The sequence below is a fragment of the Chinchilla lanigera genome, unplaced genomic scaffold, assembly GCF_000276665.1.
Source record: "Chinchilla lanigera isolate Chin_1 unplaced genomic scaffold, ChiLan1.0 scaffold00143, whole genome shotgun sequence".
Taxonomy (NCBI): Eukaryota; Metazoa; Chordata; class Mammalia; order Rodentia; family Chinchillidae; genus Chinchilla; species Chinchilla lanigera.
The window spans coordinates 3,015,837-3,038,284 of NW_004955544.1; the positions used below are offsets into that span (position 1 = coordinate 3,015,837).

A 22,448-nucleotide genomic window follows, 5' to 3' on the forward strand; every position below is an offset into this window, starting at 1 on the left:
TAAATCAAAGAAGCTAGATGTATGATATGTTACTTTTTAAAAATTGACTCCATATTATGATTACAAGTGGCATTAAAAAACGTGCATAGGAAGAAAGATCGGAAGCAAACATCAAAATGCTACTAGCAACAGGAATGCCACTTGCAGTGGATTCCAGTGTTTTTGAAGACTTGCTTTGCTTTTTGTAACAGTAAAAAAAAGCAGCGACCGGGAAAATGGGGAGAAGGGATAGGGGAGTAAAGATGATCGAGATGCAGTAAGTACATGCACTAATTCCCCAAAATGAATGGAATTATGTATCAGAAACATATACTAATAACAGGAAAGCAGCAACAAGCCCACTGGGCACAGTGTCCCACTCTCCCATACCTAAAGGTCTGCACTTGGATGGGTTCTTTGTGGTTTTGCCCACGCAGCTGGTAGATCTCTTTGGAGGCCTTCTTTAGCATCTTCTCAGCTGCTTGCTCTTGATGGTAGTCAAGTTTGGTCTGTCTTGTCTGGAACACAAACATCTGATGAGCAAGATGTTTTCGTTGCCATGCTTTCTAAAGGAAGAACAAACGAGTCCACTCCCAGCCCCGGAGCCCAGAAGAACCAACACCAGCCACAGAGTGAGAAAGGCCATCCTCATCCACTTCCTCTGGGGAATTCTTCACAGGTGTCACTGGGGATGGCTGGAGTCAGGTCTGGCTGACCTGGGCCCCAGGACATGCCCTCCACAGGGTAGGAAGGGCCTAGGACTCCTCTAGCACCCAGATCCCCCAGGCGTATGCTGGTACCGCCATCAATACCACCCTCTGGGACCAAGCCAGAGAGGGAGGTCTGGCTCCATCAGCCAAATGCCTGGAACACTTCAATTCCCATGTCATCATGGGGAGGTGCACTTCCCAAGCCAGGCGCAGCTGGAGTACAGGGTAGTGCCCATTGGCAGGCAGAGCTGCAGGCCCCAACTTTCACCTGCTTCTCTGCTTCCTTCAGTAGGCTGCGGAATCGCTCATCCCGAAGCACCCAGTGCGGGAGGTCGGTCTGGCCTCGGAGCTGGGCATCTTCCAAACGCTGCCTCAGCTCACGGAGGGCACAGATCTCCTCATTCAGCTGCCTCTGCCGTGTTCTTGATGCCTGGAGATCCAGCTCCAGGTCCAGGGAGGTGCGGGCCATGAGCTCGGCCAGGGAGGACCTGCAGGACTGTAGAGACAGAAGCCGTGAATGCGCATGCCAGCCTGGGCCAGCCCATGTGCCTGGCCTTCTGCAAAATTCTTCCATAATAAAGAGGAGACTGGTGTGGCACAGGTATTTCCCTAAGCATGGCTCATGCTTAAAAATACATAGATTTGGGCACCGTTAAATCTCTAGTTGAATATCAAAGTTAGTAACCATAACTTGCTTTCTTTAATGATGACCTACGTATTTGCAAAAGTATGGCACAACAGGTCTTCTTTTACAGAGCTGGCAGGATGAAAACTAAGCACAATCTTTAAGACGTGTCATTCAAAAATATATTTCTAAAATGGAAAATATGCATTTTCTTTGGTTCTGAGATGTTCTTTGGACCTGCATATGAAAGGTACAACTGCCAACATACAAAAGTTGTCCAATTAAAGTTTATGGCAGAAGAAAAATCCTAAATATATAACAGCAGGAAACTGATTAAATAAATTACAACAAGGTCAGCATAAAATACAGCCATTATGAAAGTTGAAAAAATATACTGACACGGAAAAATCTTAATAACTCATGGTGCAAGAGGGGAGCATGTTACAAACACATCAGTGATTTCTGTGTAAAAAATCTTCACACACACCCATGCCTGTGTGCGCATATGCGCACATGAGGCTATCACAAACTTTCCTTCCTAAATAAGCCTCAAGGAGTAATTACGCTATGTTCTAAAAAGCCCTAAGAGAAGCCCCTTGTTCATGGGGCTAGAAAAATGGGAACAAGAACCCTAGATGTACTACTGTAGCAAAATGATGAATCTACTGGCAGATCACCCTTGCTTGATGGGTTGAATGCATGATTTTATACAAACACACAAAATGCCATTTTGCACATACATGTAATTTAAATGCAAATATAAATTTTAATTTAATAACTAAAAATTCATTTAAAATCCCTAATAAATTCATAGCAGAGATTTGAGAAGCCAGGTGGATTTCACTCAGAGATTGGTGGATTGCACTCAAGGGCAATCTGGCCTCCAATGTTCAATTTGACCATATTTGGGGATATTTTGGGTTGTCACAACTCGTGTGTGGGTGGATGACACCAGCAACCAGTGGGGTGAGATCAGGGATGCTGCTGAACATCCTACAGCACATAATGCAGCCCTCAGAGCAAAGAAGGATCTCTCCTAAAATGTCCACAATGTTGCTGTTGAAAAAGGTTTATAGCTGAATAATGTCCTTTCTTATAATTCTCAGTCAGCAGCTACTCCCAGTACAATGCCTACAAGGAAATCTGAGATTTTAAAATGTACATATTCCAAAAGATCCTTGCCAGAAAAGACCAGGACCTACTGCCTTACAAACTAAAGTCACCAAACTTTATAAACTGGCATGATGTGAAGACCCTGGAGAGCAAAGAAAATCAAAACCATGGAACAGTCCTATGCAGAAGAACACTGTATGTTGAAAAACTCAAATTTTCTCAACTATATATATAAAATAAATACATTCTCTTGTAAAAAAGAAGTACCTATTACATAGAAAGTACTGCTCATTCCTTTCAACAGCTGACAATATAAAGATCGCAAATTATGTGAAATCATACAATCTTAAGATTGACAACATTATAATATATATGCTTTCAAAATTATGTATGAAAAACAAGGAAATGAAAAATACTACCATATTTTCTAAAATAGTACTTTATATGGGTTATAAAATAACTCCCACAGCAGCTATACATTCTATATTAGTTTATACGGCACACACCTGTTTATAGCGAAGGGTTCGTCTTTCCAGAGTATTTCGGACAAAGGGAGACTTCCGGGGCAGTGTAGAACTGTCACTGTCACTACGATAAAGCTGCATCAGAAAGAATGATGTTCAGAAACAATTGATCAGAAATTTGCTATTCTTTCTGTGTATTCTAAATGGGATTATTTCGTTTCTCCTCACAGACACTCAAACACACTTAGGACTTCTGGTGCTACTACGAGGTCTTTAGATTTCAGTTAAAATGGGAATTTCAAGGGAAAATGAAAGACAAAACCAAAACAAAGCAAAGCCACCAACACCCTGATCCTCTTTCATGTCTATCAGCAGGACCACAGGAAGCCTCCGGACTAAGGGAGTCAGTAACATTTCTACCCAGTGGATAACGACTACAGCCTGGCTCATGAAAGGCCGCGTTTGTGCTCAGCATTTCACTCTGTCACTCACATGCATTTGCTGTATTTCTTCTTTGGCCAGAGCTGGGAAAAATAGCTTTCTAGAAAAGAGCCTTGTTTCTTAAAAACTGCTTCCTGCAGCTCCAGCTCCATGCTGTCAACGTCACACTGCTACTGCACACTGACCACCAATTCACTGTTCTATCTTCAGTGACCATGCTATCTCAGCTGTCTCTCCCAACTATGTGAGGGTCTGTACCCCTGTGTAAGTAACAGAACCATCTGAGAGCTCTCCGAGTTCTGATTCAAGTGCCCCACCTGTGAGTCTCCAGGGGTGGGACCTGGGCACTGGTATGTGGGGAAGTGTCCCAATGTGATTCCGTAGCCAGGAGGAGCCAATGCTGAGAACCACTATCTCCCACCTTTCCTGCTGGGTAGGAACTTAGATGTGGGTGAGTCAGAACCCATGGCCTCAGCACCTAGAGTCTTCAAGGTCACTGTCACCTTGTTGCCAGGGACATGGATACACTTCAGGACTTCTGCCCATGCAGGGAGACCAGGTCTCCCAGATTACAACCCAACTCCAGTCAGTCAGTTTCAACTTGCTATCCCTTTGCCTCACGTGGAAATGCTCCGCTTGCCTCCTGGCTGAGTTGGGATGTATACAACCCAAAAATCCAGGGGAAATGAACTGCAGCCCTGAACAGATCCACAGTTAGACAAGAGCAGGATGAGGCTGGGGAGATGGCAACCCAATGCTGATTTCATCTCCACATGCGTGTGGTATTCACTTATCAACTCATATGAATTGTTAGACTATGTGTATACTTTAGCATGCATAGTAAAAATGAAAACATGGCAGAGAACAAAAAAAGGGAATGTTCCACACAAGCGGCCAAGGAATTCATACTCACTCTGCAAACATACTGGCTTCGCGCTCCAGGTGAGAACGTCTGAGAACGGACGATAGTGCTACTACGAACAAAAGGCGAACCCCGGGCGCGGCGACCGGGTCGCTCCTTCAGGATGCTTGCTGCTTCTTCTGGGAAGAGATCTTCTGTGTTGGTTTCCTTGTCAACCTAGAGAGTAGTTCATTTATTACCACAATTTCCTCCAGAACATAAGCCGCAAATTTAGTATGGACACTGTCTCTCTCCTCCACTTGCTGGTCTGGCTTGTGTGTTACACCTGAGGCATCCAGGACTGAACGGCTGAAACTACCCTTATCTGACGAAGAGCTTTTGACAAGGATTTCTGTTTTCTATTTGTTCATGGGGAAAATATCCTAGTGGCATCCTAGACTCTGTTCTCTTTCACATACCCCCTACCTGGCCCTAGGGAAAATTCTGATGGGTCTGTTCAATATTAAATGGGTTGTGACTACTTGTCACCAGCCCTTCACCTGCATCATCATCCAGTGCCCAGATTAGTGCAGTGGGCTTCTCCTCTTCTCGGTCTTTCTGAATGTACACCTTGGTGCCCCTACAACTTGTTCTCAATACAGCAGCCAGAGAGGGCCAAAGCCAGGCCCTCAAGTCCACTCATAGGCAGATGCTCACAAGAAGTAAAAACAGGCCTTCAAACACATGCATGTACATGAATGTTTGGAGCAGCATTATTCAGAGGGCCGAAACGAAGTTGTGACACTTGCTACACTGTGAGTCGATCACAAATGCACGATGCTGAGTGAAAAAGCCGGACACAACAGGCCACATATTACATAAGCCCATGTACATGACACATGTAGAATGGGCAAATCCTCCAAAATACAAAGTAGCTTTTTGGTGGTCACCAGGGTTTGGGCTGCACAGGGAAATGGAGAGGGCCTGCTTCATAGCTATGGGTTTTTTATTTGGAGTGATGAAAACGTTATGGATAGAAGTGGTGGCTATACAACCTGAATGTACTCCATGCCACTGAATTACTCACTTTAAAATGGATCGGTCAGTTGAGTATCATCTTGGTAAATTATTTTTGAAAAAACTAATAAACCATCTCACCTCTTGGCTCAAAAATCCAGCCACCAGTATCCCAGTCCTCTCAGAAAAAAACAGGGTCCTAGGTGAGCTTTGCACCATTTGATCCTTTCTCTTTGTGCCCTCTATTTGGAAGACCCTGTACCCACCCCGCTCCAACGCCTCTGTTCCCTCCTCGGCTCTTGGTTTCCATGAGCTTACTTTCTTTTTAAAATGTGTTTAAAAAAAAAAACACGTAACACAATATTTGCCATCTTAACCAGTTTTAAGGCTACAGTTCAGTAGTGTTTAGTATATCACATTATTATGTGACAGATTGCTAGAACTTCATCTTCTAAAATTAAAACTCTGTCCCCCTTAAACAATGACCCTCCTCAACCCCTGGCAACTACCACTCTACTCCTGTCTCCATGAGTTTGACTATCCCAGGTGCCTAATATAAGTGGAATTGTACAGTGTAGTTGACTGTCTATATCTCCAGGTTCTTCATCCATGGGTTCAAGCAACCATAGTTTAGAAATATGTGAACAAAAAATTCCAGAAAGTGCCAAAGAGCAACACTTGAATATGCTGTGCTACACCACACTGAATACACAGGAAAGAAGGGATGTGCAGGTGTACCCTGCCAGAGCTTCCTCATATCTTGCAGGTGCTCCGTCTTTACCCAGCACTTGTTGCTAGAGCACTGTTCATTTTACATCTTGTTCATGTAGTGCATAGCCATGCCTGTGCCGGCTGTATCTGGTGCTAAATATATCTATTTCTAAATATTTCTATTATTTTCTAAACAATACAGTATAACCCACACTTTTTCATAGCACTTGCATTGTGTTAGGTGTCATAAGTCATCCAGAGATTATTGAAAACATACGGACCGAAGGACGTGCAAAATGGGATCTACTATGCCGTGTTATGTAAGGGACTTGAACAGCTGCAGCTCTGGGTATCTGGGGGAATCCTGGAGACAACTCCCCTCACATACATAGGAGCTAGTGTGGCTGTCTTTTTGTGTCTGGCTTATTCTACTGAGCTTAATGTCTTCAAGGTTCACCCTTGGTGCAGCAAGTGTCAGTTCCCTCTTTGCAAACCCAAATCATATTCTACTCTCTGCATAGACCACATTTTGGTTACCCACTCATCCACAGGGGTATATTTCAGGTGTTTTCTCCCTTTGGCTACTGAGAAAAATGCTGCTACAGACATGGCTGTGCAACTATCCCTTTGGTATCCTGCTTTCAGCTCTTCTGGATGCACACCTGGAAGTGAGATTACTGGACCACATAGTGAGTAGCTCTGATGTAGATGCCCTGAGGCACTGCCGCGCTGTTTTCCATAGCAAACATTTCTAAAAACATAAATTCCACTTCCCTCCCATCTCACTCTCTAATGGCCCTTTCAACCATCTAACATACAGTTGCACTTTACTGATTCTTCCTTTCTCTTGTCTGCCTGCCCGTTGAGGGTGGAACTTTCTGATCACTTTCTTCCTCTTACCTAGGAGGCCTAGCACCTATGTGGATCCACATGGAAGAAGGGAACACAAGCATGGGAAGAACTAACAATCAGGGGACCTGGGTGATGGACATACAGGCATGTGTTGCATTATTCCAGCAACTTTTCCATAAATTTGAAGGTTTTAGAAATTAAAAGTTGGAGAAGAGGGAAAACACGAACCTAGCCGCCAATGGCCACAAACCATGATTTGGGCTGCTGCTTTGAAAGGTTGCAAAGGTAGAACAGCAGCAATTTACTGTCAGCAAAGACTAAAGCAGCTGTTCCAGGCCTGTGGCAGTGACTGCGCCCAGTGTTTCAGCCTCATGAGGGCAGGGGCCGTGATCAGAAAATGAATACTGTGGGCGATCGCATTTCAGGAGGGCACTGATATAGCATCAACCGGACATGACAGATGAGATGGTCACAGGGGGCAAAAGTGTGCTGCTCTTCACGTCAGAAATGTAGAAGAGTCGGGAGAAACATGCAAAACCTCTGGGAGTAAGGAGACTGCCTGACACTTATCTGTCCCTGAAGACAGGAAAGGGCTACCACAAAATGGCATACAAAAGAGTCAAGGCCGACCTTCTTCAGTTGTAGCTGCCCTTTCCATCCTGAGAAACATTCCTGCTGCACCCTGGTCACCCTTTACAGATCTTCAGCCACATACTCCTCTCCTTCAGCTTTCAGTACCGTAAGTCTCAGCTTAGCTACTGCCCCCAATCCGGGAGCACTGTCCACTTTCTACCATGGCTTCAGCGTTTCCACAACACCTCACAGCCGGTGGGTTAGTGGGCCGCAGCATACTCTCCTCCCCGCCTGGGAGCCCAGCCACTCCTGTTCATTCCCTTAAGTGGTGCTCCTCCACCCACTCTCTCCCCTTACCATGACGGGGGAGCACACACCCCCTCCTTCCAGGGCTGCACCTGGTACTCTCCGTTCAAATGTTGAGGGACTCTATGGAATCCCCGGATGTTTTCTGCTTACCTTACTAGGCAGGGGCTGACGTTTCTCAGAGCTGTAGGGATCTGTCTGTCCAGCAAATGTGTGTCCATGAATGGAGTTGACAGTGACACAACAGGGCTCTACTGGGTATGGGGGGCTGGTCTGGGTACAGTTGCTACAGCCACTATCAACAGAGTCAGCTTGCCAGCTCCTAAAGGTGACAATGCAAAAGCTCACAGAATGTTCCTCAGAGGGATTTCTTTCATGTTGCTTTTGGAGCTCAGCAGCAGAAGCACCAGATGAAACCTGTTCCTTTCCAATAACTGAAGGCAGTTGCTGTTGTCATAAAGTACAAGGGTATTTCTGCTTTCCAGGGAAGATGACACTTCAAGGCCTTTTATTAGGAGGGTCTGTGTTTCTGTGCAGCACGCACCATGCTAAGTGCTTGGCATGTGTTATCCAATTGCAGCAACACCAAGAGTTAGGGCCCATTGCTGTTTTTTCTTTTTTTTTTTTTTTTAACAGATGGAGAAACCAGGAAAGGCTACATTATTGATAAATGGCAGAGCCTGGATTTGAACCAAGGCCACCTGCCTTCTGAGCCCGTATTTTTTGTTTTTTTGGGTACTGGGGATTGAATTCCAGGGTCTTCACACTGAGGGACATCCCCAGCCCCTTTTTATTTTTATTTTTTAAACTTTGAGATAGGGTCTTGCTAAATCGCTAAGTTGCCCAAGCTGGGCTCAAACTTTTGATTCTCCTGCCTCAGGCTTCCAGAGCATTGGGATTATAGGCATGTGCCACAATGCCCGGCTCAGAGTCCATATTCTTAACCTCTGAGCTATTACTTCCCTGCAGATGGTAGAATTAAAAACAAAATGATTAAATGTTAAATGTTTTCATCCACATTGTTACAAAATTTGTTTAATATGTAGATACCACGAAGAATAGCATGGGAAAGGGAAAAGTTGCTCCCCACAAAAAGAGTTTTAGAAAGAACTATGTGTAGATAAACCTTAAAGCATAGATATATAAACAGGGATTTTATGCAAAGTGAAAATAGGGTTAAACAAGATGAACTCGCCCTGAAATCTCAAACACTAAATCTGTCTGGTAGAAATGCTTTGAAGTACTATGTTGAGACTGGTTACCAGGCTGCTTTGAGAAAGTGGGTTATTTCTAATTACATATGTCTACGTGGTCCAAGAGTGAAAGCATGTGTGATGCTATTTAGCACAAATTTCTCATCACTGCTTAGCTATAATTCCATTTTTATTCCTTATGTATAGATCAGAATATAAATGAATAAGGACGACTATGTTTTAAAAAAATAATTTGAGAAAACAATTTAAAAGGACCGTTTTGCTTTCCATCCTTGTTGGAAGGAGTCACTCAACAGCCCCACTCTTGAAGAGAACTTCCAGAAACAAAACAAAGGGGTAAAAGTCTTCCCCGGGCCTTCAAGCAGCAAGCTCAGGCATCATTGCCATTCAGGGCAGCATGACATTTGCCCCAGAGCCCCAGCTCCTGAGTGATGCTACCAAAAAGCAGAGTCTCCAGAGGCATGGCTGAAAAAGACACAGCTCCTGCCAAGAGAGACGGTGCTGACCGACACTCCCACTGGACGGCCTCATCCCAAGAAACATGGCCTCAGCTGGGCATGGTAGTGCACACCTGTAAACCCAACACTCTGAACTCAGCACTCTGGGAAGCTGACACAGGAGAATCGTAAGTTCAAGGTCAGCCTGGGCAACTTGGTAAAACCCTGTCTCAAAATTAAAAATAAAATAAAACATTGACTAGAGATATAGCTCACTGTGAAGGCCCTGGGTCAATCCCCAGGGCCACAAAAAAAGGAAAAGGAAAGCAGCTTCATAATCCAGATGTGGTAGAAGCACTTTGAGCTCTTCACTGGGCCGAGCACTCACCTCTCGGACACGACCTCGGCCTGCTCTTCCTTCCGCTCCATCTCCAGGATGCCCTCCTCGGTGCACTCCAGCTTCACACGCTCCTCAGCAAGCTCTCTCTCCACTGCCTGCAGCTGGGCGGTGGTTCTGGCCAGCAGTGCCGTCACTGCGTCCTGTAGCAGAAAGGGGCGCTTCTGAGAACCAGCACAGCCCTCCGGCTCAGGGTGCAAAGCAGGTGGCAGGCAATGTATGCACGCCACAGCAAGCATCAGTCCTGCAGTGGACTCTGGCCTCCATGCTCCGGCAGTGGCAGAAGCCAGGCTGCCTGCACAGCCAGCCCTTTACGTCTTTTCATAGAGTTCTGAGGGTGCAAACTTAGAGAAAATCAACTTGCCAACACATATGCATTAAAAAGCATTATCCTCCTATTAGCTTGTTATGAAATTTTGTTTTACTTTTTTCCACTAAAAAAAAATGAAATATAAAAAGCATTATCAAGCTAGGCATAGTGGTACATGTCTGTAATCCTAGTTAGTCCAGAAGCTGAGGCAGGAGGATTGCCAGTTGGCTAGCCTAGGCAACTTAGTGAGACCTTGTCTCAAAATAAAATTTAAAAGGGTTGCAGATGTAGCTCAGTACTAGAATATTTGCCTAGCACGTATGAGGCCATAGGCTCGATCCCCAGTACTACAGAAAAAAAGCATTGTCATGAAATGGCCATACATATGGACATTTTTATTCCTTCCTCTGAAACACTACGTCTTCATTGGTACTGTCTTCTGACTTTACATCTACGTGAACCTTAGAAATGGTTTCCCAAGTAAAAGCCAGTTTCAAAGTCACAAAAGCAGCTACAAAATATTGGCTCTGTAAACTAGTACCGTCTTCCCAGAGCTGACATGCACAGGGTCCCAGGTGGCGCTGTCCCCTGAACGCCCGTTCTCCTTTGTCCTGGGTGGCTCGGAGCTGGCAAAGACCTGCACTGGGTACCAGCGCAGTTGCATGTCGCTTAAACTGTCGTAGTCAGCCAAGTTTATCTGAGCAATGCCCTGCACAGGAGTTAAAAAGAAAAGTCAGAACAAGCATTGAATGATTTCAGCTTAACAACTGCAGTCTTGTAAAATATCAAGTTTATTCTTTAATCTTAAGACATAACTATTTCACTCCTATTAGAAGGACTGCAGTGCAACAGAAGTGCCCTGACGTAGGATGGAAGAATGGAAGATAGGTAGGGAAGACTCAGAAACTAGAGCTCTGAGCAGGATCAAAGCCACTCAAGGTGACCCACACAGGTACTCCCTGCACTTGCTTCTGCCTTCTAGGTTGGCTGGTTTCTTCCAGACCCATCATGTGCAAATGCTCTAAAGATGCTACAGTTCATGAGTTAACCTAGTTGATAAGGTACAAAACATCTTAGATCATCCATCCAAAAGGTACCTCCAAGACCATATACACACCCCAAATCCAGACCATATGGTAGCTCTTGCTTGCCTAATACACCTGATTATGCCTTTCACTCATGCACCCTGCGATGATTTTTTGTGAAAAGAGCTGAAGAGCACATCCTGTGGGGAGCTAACTTAAGGGTCTCCTTGAAGCCCATCCTTTGGCCATCCTAGAGGAAGCTAAGAGAGGAAGAACGGCTCCCTGGTTGCTTGTTTTGCCCAATCAGAAAATGCTGGGGAAGGAAAAGGGAAGAGAATGACAACTTGGGGTACGAGGTGCAGCTCGCGGCTTTGTCCCTTTTTTTTTTTTTTTTTTTTTTTTTGTTTTTTTGGTTTTTCTCCGGTACCAGGAACCGAACTCACGACCTTGCGCTTGCCAGGCAGGCGCTTTGCCGCTGAGCTAAATCCCCAGCCCCTTGATGAGCCACTGATTCATTCAGGAACTTCTGAACCTGAGAAAGGACTGGCTAAACTCTATGCTCCCTACTCTCCTGAATGCCAAGTCCTTCCTGGCCTTGGACAGCTGGGCGCTGAAGACTGACCACTGCCTCTCTTCTCTACAGACCTAAGCCTAGGCTGCTAGATAAAATGCAGGGCATCCAGGTACATAATACATGAGTGGCAAACACAGCACGGGATGCACTTATTCTAAAAATGACATTCATATTTAACTGATCACCTGTATTTTTATTCACTAAATAAAACCTCAGTGGACAATGGGGACAAGATGAAAGTTATCTCACTGAGGTTTTGCAAGTACTAGCTGAGATAAGACACTGAAACTACAAAACACCTGGGAAGAGTATTGGCTCTTTATTCCTTTGTGCCCTCCCAGCTATAGAAACCACTTAACCGTAGGACCGTTTCTAAGCAGGGGGAAGGCAGAAAGAGACAAAAACTAAGAAAAAAAGAATGTCAGAGGAATAAAAGGCAAAGAGAAAGAAAAGAAAGAGACGGGGAAGGAAAAGAACAAGAAGAGAGAGGAAAAAAGAGGAGAGGAGAAGAGAATAGGAGGAGGAGGAGGAGAGGGAAGTGAAGGGAGGACAAACACAAAGGAGGGAGGCGGCAGCAAGCGTGAGCCGGGGTACCATACCAGCAATTCTTCCTGCATCTGCGGATTCACAGAACACACATATAACTGAAGTGACTTTAATGTCAACATGCTGGAATGCACAGGGATTCTGAACACTTCATTGAACACCAGCGGGGCTTGGAATTCCAGAGTCTTGGAGCAGTAGGTGTTGGGAGTGCCAGAGTCAAGTGGAGGCAGATAGACGCGGATGTGGCTGATGGCAGAGAGGAGGAAAAGCATTGGCAGGTTGCGCTTATGACACCAACGTGTCACCAATGCACGCACGTGGTGCTCTGTTTGTGTAGCATGGGGACAAATTCAGAGTCCACTGGCAAAAGTTCTATGTTAACTAGAAGTAAGCCCGAAGAACTTACTGACCTACCCCCTACATACTGGTGAGGGAGGAGGAGTCAGTCCCCAAGAGGAGGACTTCAAGGTCAGTCCTGAAGGTTCCAGGGTCTCCTGGTTTTCCTGGTCACCATATTGTGGCAAGAGCTCCTTGGCCCTCGCCTCTCAGGTCTACCTGCCAGTTTGTCAGCCTGTCACCCAGAAGAGTGTCCCTATGTTTGCTGCTCTTTCCACCCCGAGCCCCAATCTTAGCACATAAGGAGTCTCAAACATTTGTGTCCACTGCAACGTTATCATCAGGGTGAGCCAAACCCCAAGGTGAGTCCTAAGCTACTTACAACAGGCCTATGCCTTTTTAAAAAACTCAGGGAAGTCAGGGCTGAGGGGCAGGGTCACATCCTTGAGCAGTTGCCTAGCTGGGCAAAAGGAACCCACCATCAGCCCCCCCCACCAGGGCCATGGAGCAGAGAGAGGTAGCAATCACTCTACTGAGGCCAAGATTCCCAGGGGACTCCCAAATGTCCGAACTCACATTTTCTGCTTCTCTCCGCAACCAAGGACTCCCTCCCTGATCCCTGCAGGAAGCCTTGCAATACACATCCTGAGTTCACAGAGCCAAGTGGGCCCATGTTGTCACCACCCATCCCTGGGGCCTGGGCGGACAATTTAAGCCCCAATACTGCCAGTGACAGGTACTTCCTTGGTATAAACACGGCACAGAACTGACCCAGTGCTGTTAACCTCTTCTACCTCAAATAATCAACTAGCTTCTTTTTAAAACCTAGAATCCTTTATACTTTAGGTAGACATTCCCTGTTTTATTGTCAATTCTGAGTCCCAAAGGGCTTTTCCTTTCCCAAACTGCCAAGCAGAGAGGTGGCGTGCCACACTGTCTGGACGACAGGGCCCAAAGGAGGCCACCGCTAGCCATCCCCAGCCCTGGAGCTTACATTTTGCAGTCTTCTCTCATCACCAGCCTGGCGAAGTTCCTCAGTTGGAGCACATGCACAAGGAGACATTCACTGGCACTATCATGCCTAGAAAATAAACCCAGAGATCATGCACCACAAATTCCCCATGATGGGGACTCCCCACAATGGGGACTGGCCAGTCACAATGGGACTGGCCAACAGCAGTGGTCATTAACTGAGTGGGATTTTGCCCCAGCCTACCCCCAAGGGACACCTCACTATCTAGAGACATTGTGTGTTTTTTGTTTTGTTTTATTTTATGGGGTTTCTTTAAGAAAAGAAAAATAAACAATAGAGACAGCGGTAAAAAATTTTATGGAGACATTGTTTATTGTTACACTGGAGGGGAAAGGACTGCCCTGGCATCCTGTGGGTGGAGGCCAAGGATGCTATTAAACAAGACAGACTCCAGAGCAAAAAACCATCTGGCTCCAAAGGCCAACAAGGTCAGCCCTAAAACCCAGGTAAGAAGAAAGAAATCCACAGGGATCTAAACTCCTGCCCTGCTGCGGGGAACACTATGATGACTGATTGGACTGCAGCTGTAGTTAGAAACCAAACCACCGAGTGATCCACTCTGGGGATGACGGAGGAGCCTACTCTCTGTCCTTCAGTGAACAACACAGTCAGCTCCTGGCAGAAATGGCAGAAAATGTCCCCAAGAGCTGGACTTGCTTGGGGCTTTCATTACTCACTGTGTTATGACTCCCAACCCCCAGCTCCATGCGGTGACAGAGCCACTTTTCTGTCGCTCCTTCCTGCCACCTCTGTCACCTCACTTAAGACCCACTGAAGTTGGACAAAGGTGAGGGAGCAGCACTTAGGTCACAGGGTCCCTCCACGCCCTTGCCTGTTCACGGAGGTGGGCGCCACAAGGCTGGGCCCATCCACAGGGCATCTGCAGGAGCAACAGGGAAGGGGCTCGGTACTCACAGAAATCCCACGTGGATCTGAGGGTCATCGTTTCCGCAGGAGTCTGCACAAGTAGGTTCCTCCGCATCTTCATTCCTGAACACAATGCAAAATGCACCTGGCTTCATTCTAGAGGGAATCAGTCACTGTGGCTTTTGCACTTACGGAGAAGAGTGACACCAAAGGGAAATAAACAAGGCTGCCCGTTAAGCAGCTACAAAGGCATGCACGGCAGTCCCCAAGATCCATGGTATCTGCCTATAAACTACTGTTTCTTTTTCATGTTGTTTATTTTTTGCTTTGATTTCTGAAATAACTCGGCGTACCTTTCAAAACCCCATGTGATACATTGGGCGACATTCAAAAGCTGGTTTTCAAAAAATTTGCAACACCTGAAATGTCTTAGGGATACCTGAACTGAACTTTACAAATGTACACAGACATGACAGCTTCAAAGATATTCCAGAAAAAAAAAGCTCAGAATTCTAAAGCTTTTTTGTTGTGTTTTGTTTTGTTTTAACTGCAAGGCTATTTCTTTAACTCAGGAAAGAAGGGAGACAGGAAGTCCATTTCTAGGGAATATCCTTTCTAGAAAAGCAACGGTCTCCAGTGTACATATGCTATTCTCCTTTTTCAACTCTATTGGGCTTCAGCCTTAATACACCCCAGTTGAGGGGAAAGAAGTCATCCTAGAACAGAATGACAGCCAGCCTGCAAATGCTACCCAGAAGCTGAAGGAAGGAGTATTCTTGGCAGGGTTCTAAGCCCCAAGTTCCTCAAATTGACAAGGGAAAGAAAAATACTTTAGGCTGGGGATATAGCTCAGGGGCACAGCGCCTGCCTGACAAGCACAAGGTCCTGAGTTCAATTCCTGGTACAAAAAAAAATTTTTTTAAAGAAAAGATACTTTATACCCCTACATACATAGTGTCAATATATAAAAGCTTCAGTATGGACCTGTCTCGTGGGTAACAGTAACACTGTGCTAAGTCAGCTCGCAGAGAAGGAAATAAGAAGCTACCATAAAAACGGCTAAATTTGAGTCATTTGTAGAAGAATGGATGCACTGAAGACCATAATGTTAAGTGAAATAAGACACAGAAGCTTAAATATCACGTTCTCTTTTATATGAGAAAACCAAAGAATAAATAAATTAAAGAGCAAAGAAAAGACAGACAACAAGAAACAGTGAGATAGAGCTTTTGTAAAAGGGAAAGGGACCAGAAGATGGAGGGAGGGGCAAGGGAAAGGGACGGGGATGAGCAGAGAATGAGGATGTCCTATGTACCAGCACCAACTCCCCACAACAAACACACACCCATAAAATAAGATGGAAACAAATAATAAAAGCAGGACCACCTCCTAACCTTTTAGTGAGAGGTTCAAATACCCCACTGTCACTCGCTAGTGAGTAATCCGACAGGCAGGCAGAGACACGGCGTGCTCTTCTCTCCAGTCTCTTAGCGCTGTCTTCCCGGAGAGTCACTGCTGCGAACAAGGGACACACCTGGATCAGAGAATGCCGGCGCGGGAAGCCAGGACCTCTCCAGTAGGGCCGAGCTAAGTCACTAAGTGTCCCAGAGACACACCGTGATGTGTACATACACATAAGGACACCGTGCATGAACTGTTTCTAATACTGAAAAACAGAAAAAATAGGCTGCTGGCTACTCTGAAAGCTTTTAAACTGTCTAGAAAGACACTTGGAATCATAAATTGCTTTTCACCCCCTTATTGAGCATACAGCACTTTATTCATTTTTTTTTTGTCTTAAAACATTTTATGTGATGCAGAAATTCTAATGTACAAAACCACAGCACTTTAATAAAGACTCTCATATCCAAAAGAACACTGCGCTCTCACTGGGGTAGTATTTTTCATTCTCTTCTTTATGCTATTTGGTATTTTCCATAGTTATACAAACATATATTTTGCTTTTAGAATTGAAAAAATGTTTAATCAACCAAATAAACCCTAAGAAACTCTAATGACATCCAAATCAGAGGACCCAGTTGAGCCCAGACTAACCCTTTGCAAACAGCTCCTTGGGTCCCTGCAGCCTGCAGGGAGGGCGCTGCAGCACACATGTGTCCTATCCCTAACTGCAGTATCTTCCCCAGCCACCCTGGGGTGAGACTCTCTTCCAGGATTGCTTTCCTGGGTACCATTCCCAGGCAGTTTGTTTCTGTTCCCTTGCTTATTTTAATCAAAAGCCAAAGAGCATCACTGAAATTTTGCCTTCTAACATTTCACTGTTTCTATCCCTTTTCTCACAGCAGTAAGTTCCTTTAAATAAAACCTATAAACGATGCATATAATTTTACTATGTGAAATGTGATTATGTACACAGGAGACTCAATGTTTTATAGAGGAGTATGCCTGGTTAGAATACAGAATAAAATATGAAGCCCTAAACTCAACAGTGCTCTGACACATGAGGCCTCTTGCTATAATGCAAGTTCCTCCATGGTCCTACACTTGCCTTTGGCTAACTAGGCTCTATAAATTGAAGATCTTGGCATCTGTACATTCCTAAGATGAGGGAAATGATGAGCTCTAAGGCATCCACTTCTGCTGTAATAAAGTCTACTTTATGCTATTTGGTATTTTCCATAGTTATACAACCAATATTCACTGTTTTCAACCAATGATTCACATCAATTAAATACAAGCACATTAAACAGCACACAGAACAAACACATACAAGGCTGTGGTCTTTGACTTCTCTACGTCAACTGGAGACAAAAGCTAGCCTTCTAAAGGTCTCCAATGTCAAGCCTGGGGTGGAAGGCTATCTGCTCCTGCCCTGGTCAACCAAGGACAGAGGCTGACTCCACCCTAGGGTGACCACAGGCACCAACTCTCAGGCTGAAGGCCAGGACAACTAAGTCTAGCTCTTTTCTTCATCCTTGCTGTGTGAAAGATTTCAAACTCGTGGCCCCAAACTAAAAAGGGGACCTTCTAGTGTGCTGCATCAATTTCCAGGAAATGAAACCAATCACAGTTTTCATTCTCAGTCCTGACACCAGGAAAAGTTATTAGCTTTAACCCCCTTTAAGAGCAGGGTATGGTGGGGCAGACCTATAATCCCAGTACATTGGGAGACTGAGGCAAAAGGATCTCAGCCTGGGTAACTCAGTCACTTAATGAGACCCTGTCTCAAAGTAAAAAATTAAAAAGAGCCTGGGGTGTAGCTCAGTGTTAAAGCCCTGAGTTCAATCCCCATAGCACAAATAGATAGAAAGAATGATAGGTAGATAGACAGATAAAAATAAGTTCCTTTAAGGACACAGTTCTAGGTAACAGTCCTAAGCAGTCCTTGTAACTGTATCTGATGGTAGGTACCACTCTGACCAAACTCCCCTCTCCTCCTGACAATGGGAATACATGAAAAGAGGAGGGAAGTCAAAGAACTCCTCACGGACACCAAGCCAAATCACTGAACGCAAAGAGCAACTAAAAGCAGGAGCTGCTGGGACACTAGCAGTAGCAATTGCCTTGGGTGTAAAGACAGCAAGGAACACCCCACAGAATGCACCAGGGACATCCATCGCTGGGCTTCCAAGCAATGAAACAACCACAGGAAGCAATGCCAAAGAAGCAAGGAATAAAAGTCTTCTACACATTCATTTTAAAATGGTCTCTGACTTTTCACCCTTTAAGACAGCCAGCCAGTCAGACAGACAGACAGACAGGCAGGCAGGCAAGCAGACAGTAAAACCCAAGGACATGAACACTGCTTAATACAAAGGAAGGAAATACAATGAAAACCACATTGTAGGCGAAGCTTCCAGCTGACATTAAAATAACGAATGCACTAAATTCTGGAGAGAAAAAAAACGCGTGTAGGGAAAAATAGTGAAAACTTTTAGAGAAGTTCTTACATGACTTTAGTAGCTATTGTGACTACTACTGCTGGAATGATAATGATAATGATAATTGCTAAGTACACCCCAGCCGTCCTCAGCACGGATTCACCACACATAGATGTGCCCACAGCCTGAGCCACAAAGGGGGACGAGGAGGGTTCCAAGGCCACTTACAGTGAATGTTTCTGTGGAGCCGCATGAGAAAAGAGATAAAAAAGCACAAAGTGAAAAAACTGCAGAATGGAAGCCAACAATTTTAAACAGAGTATGACTATAATATAATCAATAAATACATGAACAAAGTCAAGATTTTTATGGATTTTGATTAGCAGATAATAATGAGTAGATGAAATTAGGAAAGTGTTTCAAAATCATAACACATTTGAGTTACAAAATCCAGGGAAGACAACACCAGCAAAAATGTGAAAAATGTTCAGAATTATAGTCTAGTGCCCCACTCCTCTGACCCGAGTTCTGTCCCCTGACTGATTAACATCACAGTGGAAGAAATCACTTTTGTGGGCTTGGGAAATTTTGATTTTTATCTTACTAAAATTTTATCTTATTAAAACCTCCCTGGAGACAAACTTACTGCTGGTTCTAGCAAGACTGAAAATGTGGACAGAACTGCACGGCGCTGGTCAAAGATTAATGATAGAGTGGGGATAATCGGATGAGCACCAAGCTCCACCTTTATGAAGCCATGACAACCCTGGGCCTAGAAGTTCCCAGGGGAGTGAAGAGTCACGTGTGTCCATGCCTGAAGTTGGTTATACCACCCAGATATCTGTGAGCACATGGCAGACACATTAAGTGGCTCAGTCAATTACTTCAAATGACAGTGTTATGCAGGAATATACCACCAGGTGGCAGTATCGAAACGCAGACTAAGCAAATACTGCTCAGTCTAAGAAGTTGGAAACATTACGCCTGCCAGAGGGGGAAGGAAAACCAAAGGAACCAGGATCAAACATGAAATCAGACCTTCTCCCTCCCACCTTGTCTTTCCTGGCCCAAAGGGGCCCTTGGGCCTTGTGTAGACTTTCTGCATAACCAGACTGATACTCTTGTATCTCAACATTTAGAGAGAAAGTACTAAAGAGGAGGAGAGGGAGAGAGACTAAGGAGCGAAGTTTCCCATTTAAGCAATGGTAGATGCTCAACTCCGTCCTTATTGTGCATTTTCACTTTTGAATAAAAGGGATAAATACAGAACAACGCACCTCTGGTGAGAAGAACAGAGGGAATGAAAGCTACCTGCACATGTGACATTATAGAAGCAATGTATCTAGGGATAGGAGAGTGCGCTTATAAACACAGAGAGGGAGACATCGAAATAACAAAGATGTCAAAAAGCCATGGGAAAGCTTCAGAACATCGTGGCCTCTGGTTAAAAACGTAAATATTAACAGATTACTGCTTTATAGATAGGTCAATCTAAAGATCAATCAACTTTTCCATCTATCAGTCAATCTGTATCACAGGTAACCAAATGGTTGTAAATGGAAGAGATCATAAAAATCACCTCCTTTAAGGGTAGGGAAGGTGAAGCAGCCCAAGGTTACACGGCTAGCAGTCAAAAGGACAGGGAACGGAATCCTGGTCTCCAGACTGCTAGCCTGAAGCTGTTTCCTCTGCACCAAACTGGTTGCTATTTCAGTTCTATTTCTACCTTTGTTTCATAAATAATAGTACGCTTACAGGGCTCCTTCTCTCTGCACGACTAACATTTTGGACTGATCTTTCTTTGTTATGAAGACTGCACTACGCACTGTATTATATTTAGCAGTGTCCCTGGCCTCTCTCTGCTCATTAGGTGACAATAGTATCCCCCCTCCAGTTGTGACAGACAAGAATGTCTTCAGACACTACCGAAGGTCCCGCAAGGCAGGGAACAGAAGTACCCCTGGTTGGTACCCACCATGCTATCCAGATCATCCAGTATTTGCCTAGATGGAATACCTAAAACATTTTGCTCTACAAATAAAAGTTGATGAAGTGGGGCTGAACTTCAGGAATCGGAGACATTGTTCTTCACTCTGTTTAAAAACTAAAAAGCTAAAGTTGCTGGGGGTTGGCTTGAAAAAGCCTATGGGGTCATTATTCTCTGGAACAGCACCCTGGTACCCACGAGGAGCTAAACTCAAAACACCTGGACAGAGGGCGCACCATGTTGCCAGAGGATTCTCCACGTGGAGATCACCAGGGACACAGGAGTGGTACAAATGACTGATACTTACTGGTATGTCTTTTGAAACTATGCAATTATTTTCACTTCCACATTGGATAGAGTTACATCTTTAAAACTACAAGGACAGAGGATAAAGAGATGAAGTTAAAGTGCCAAAGCAGAGATTCCCACTGAGCTACAAGGAGACACGAGTCCTTCGCTCTCTAAGGTGGGCACACACAGCATGCGCTCCCTTGGCACACAGCCTACAGAGTCCATTGAGGCCTCATACCTCTTTCACAGCCTCTGAACATGGAAGCCTGTGGCTCTTGCCCTCATTTTCCACAGTTAAATGCCTACTTACAACACGCCAAGTACTTGGGAAAGACCACTTTCTCAGCGGTGAACATTTTTCCCTGACACAGACAGGAAAGATTAGAGCAGGTGCGGTCCCCTCCGAACCCTGTCCAAGTTTTTAAACTTCCAGCTCATTGGGGACGTGAGGAGCTACCAGCCCCAATGTCACTGCACACAGTATCCTTTCTGGGTTTCAGATCCTGCTTCAAACGGGGTCTCACCACCACTTACTTCCAGCGGCAGGGGCTCCAGCCCCTGGGGGTCCCCGCTCACGTGGGCCTTCCTTCTCCCCAGGAAATCCATGTGGCTGAAGTGGCGCTGAGCCCGGCAAATCTTCATCCCCCAATGCAGAGGCCTGTGCCCGAAGTCTGTCTAGAGCACCCAGGCCTGGCACCTCAAAACCATCTGCCAACTGCGTCAGAGGCGAGTCCCGTGAAGCTGGGAGGAAGGGCGTGTCCAAGGGCGAGCTGGGGGGTGACAGAGAAGATAGGGAGGAGCGGGAAGACAGGGATGCCAGGGACTGGGGTGTGTCCAGGGACCGCCTCTGCTTGTGGAAGCCCGAGTGGCTGGGTGGGTCTGCAAAGGAGACATCGCGTCCCAGGGTGTCGAAGGGAATCAGATCAAAGCGCAGGAGCTGGCCGCACTCAGTATCGGCCTTCTCGTACTGCGGGAGGCCATAGATGTCGGTGAAGCTGACCGAGCTCAGGGAACCTCGGCTCGAGGCCAGCGAGCCCCGGCTGGAGGCCAGGGACCCGCGGCTGCTCCCAGAGGACACAGTCAGGGTACTGGCAGACAGACTGAAAGAAGAGAGATCAGGTGTTAGAAACACACAGGGTGGGAATAGCAAACCCCAGCATAGCTATGACCACTGAATGCATTTGAGCAGACTAGCATCTCCTGCATTTTTCTCAATGACATTAGAGGGCACAGGGCAACAGCAGACTCATGCCTGGGCTGGAGTCCTGGCTCTAAGGCAGACTGGCTAAGCGTACTCAGTCATGTTAATGGAACATCTCCAAGGCTCACAATCACTCTCTCGGGAGTTGGGTAATAACAGGCCCTACCTCCATACTCTTAGAAGGAATAACTGAGAAAGTAATTCGTACAAAGCCTCAACACTATGCTTCACAATACAGTAAGGACCTGAAAAGGTGAGCAGTTAGTAAGCATCCAAACTGCACTGAAAAATATTCATATCCTTTACAAAAACCTCCACAATAAAAATGTGTGTGTGCATATATGAACACTTCTGAAGGTGTTAGATTATGAAATTCTTTGATAAGCCTGATTTCAGACTTATTTATTCTGAAGGCAAATTTGGTTTCCCTCATTTTCCTTGAGGCATATGTTAGCAAGATCTCTTACAAATATAATGCATCCACTTTTCCATTCTGTGTTTTAACTTCATATCAAGTTGCAAGGTCCAGTAGGAAAAAATCCAAGCTAAAATTCATGCATATGTCACTGTACTAATGACAATTATCATTTTCTATTTTACAGTAACCTACCTTCTTAACTGGGACTGGAGATATGAAGTTAGGCGGGTGGCTTCTTCCAGCTGCATAAGTAGACAATTTCTTTTTTCCTGAAGCAGAATCCTGTAGGTACAAAAATAGTCAATTGGTGGATTTGAAATACAGTATGGGTAATACAT

General features: G+C 45.2%; 1 protein-coding gene across 1 annotated transcript in view; it reads right to left on the reverse strand.

The window, feature by feature from the left end:
- Wwc3 (WWC family member 3) overlaps positions 1 to 22,448 on the reverse strand; it is a gene marked incomplete at its 5' end in the record, with an annotated part of 113,917 nt that overhangs the window by 3,235 nt on the left and 88,234 nt on the right. The window contains 13 exon segments of the mRNA XM_005411401.2: positions 370 to 497; positions 958 to 1,185; positions 2,934 to 3,026; positions 4,246 to 4,410; positions 7,786 to 7,954; positions 9,672 to 9,823; positions 10,532 to 10,699; positions 12,189 to 12,381; positions 13,466 to 13,552; positions 14,420 to 14,494; positions 15,766 to 15,886; positions 21,026 to 21,591; positions 22,303 to 22,392. Coding sequence (XP_005411458.1) covers positions 370 to 497; positions 958 to 1,185; positions 2,934 to 3,026; positions 4,246 to 4,410; positions 7,786 to 7,954; positions 9,672 to 9,823; positions 10,532 to 10,699; positions 12,189 to 12,381; positions 13,466 to 13,552; positions 14,420 to 14,494; positions 15,766 to 15,886; positions 21,026 to 21,591; positions 22,303 to 22,392 — 2,235 coding nt within the window.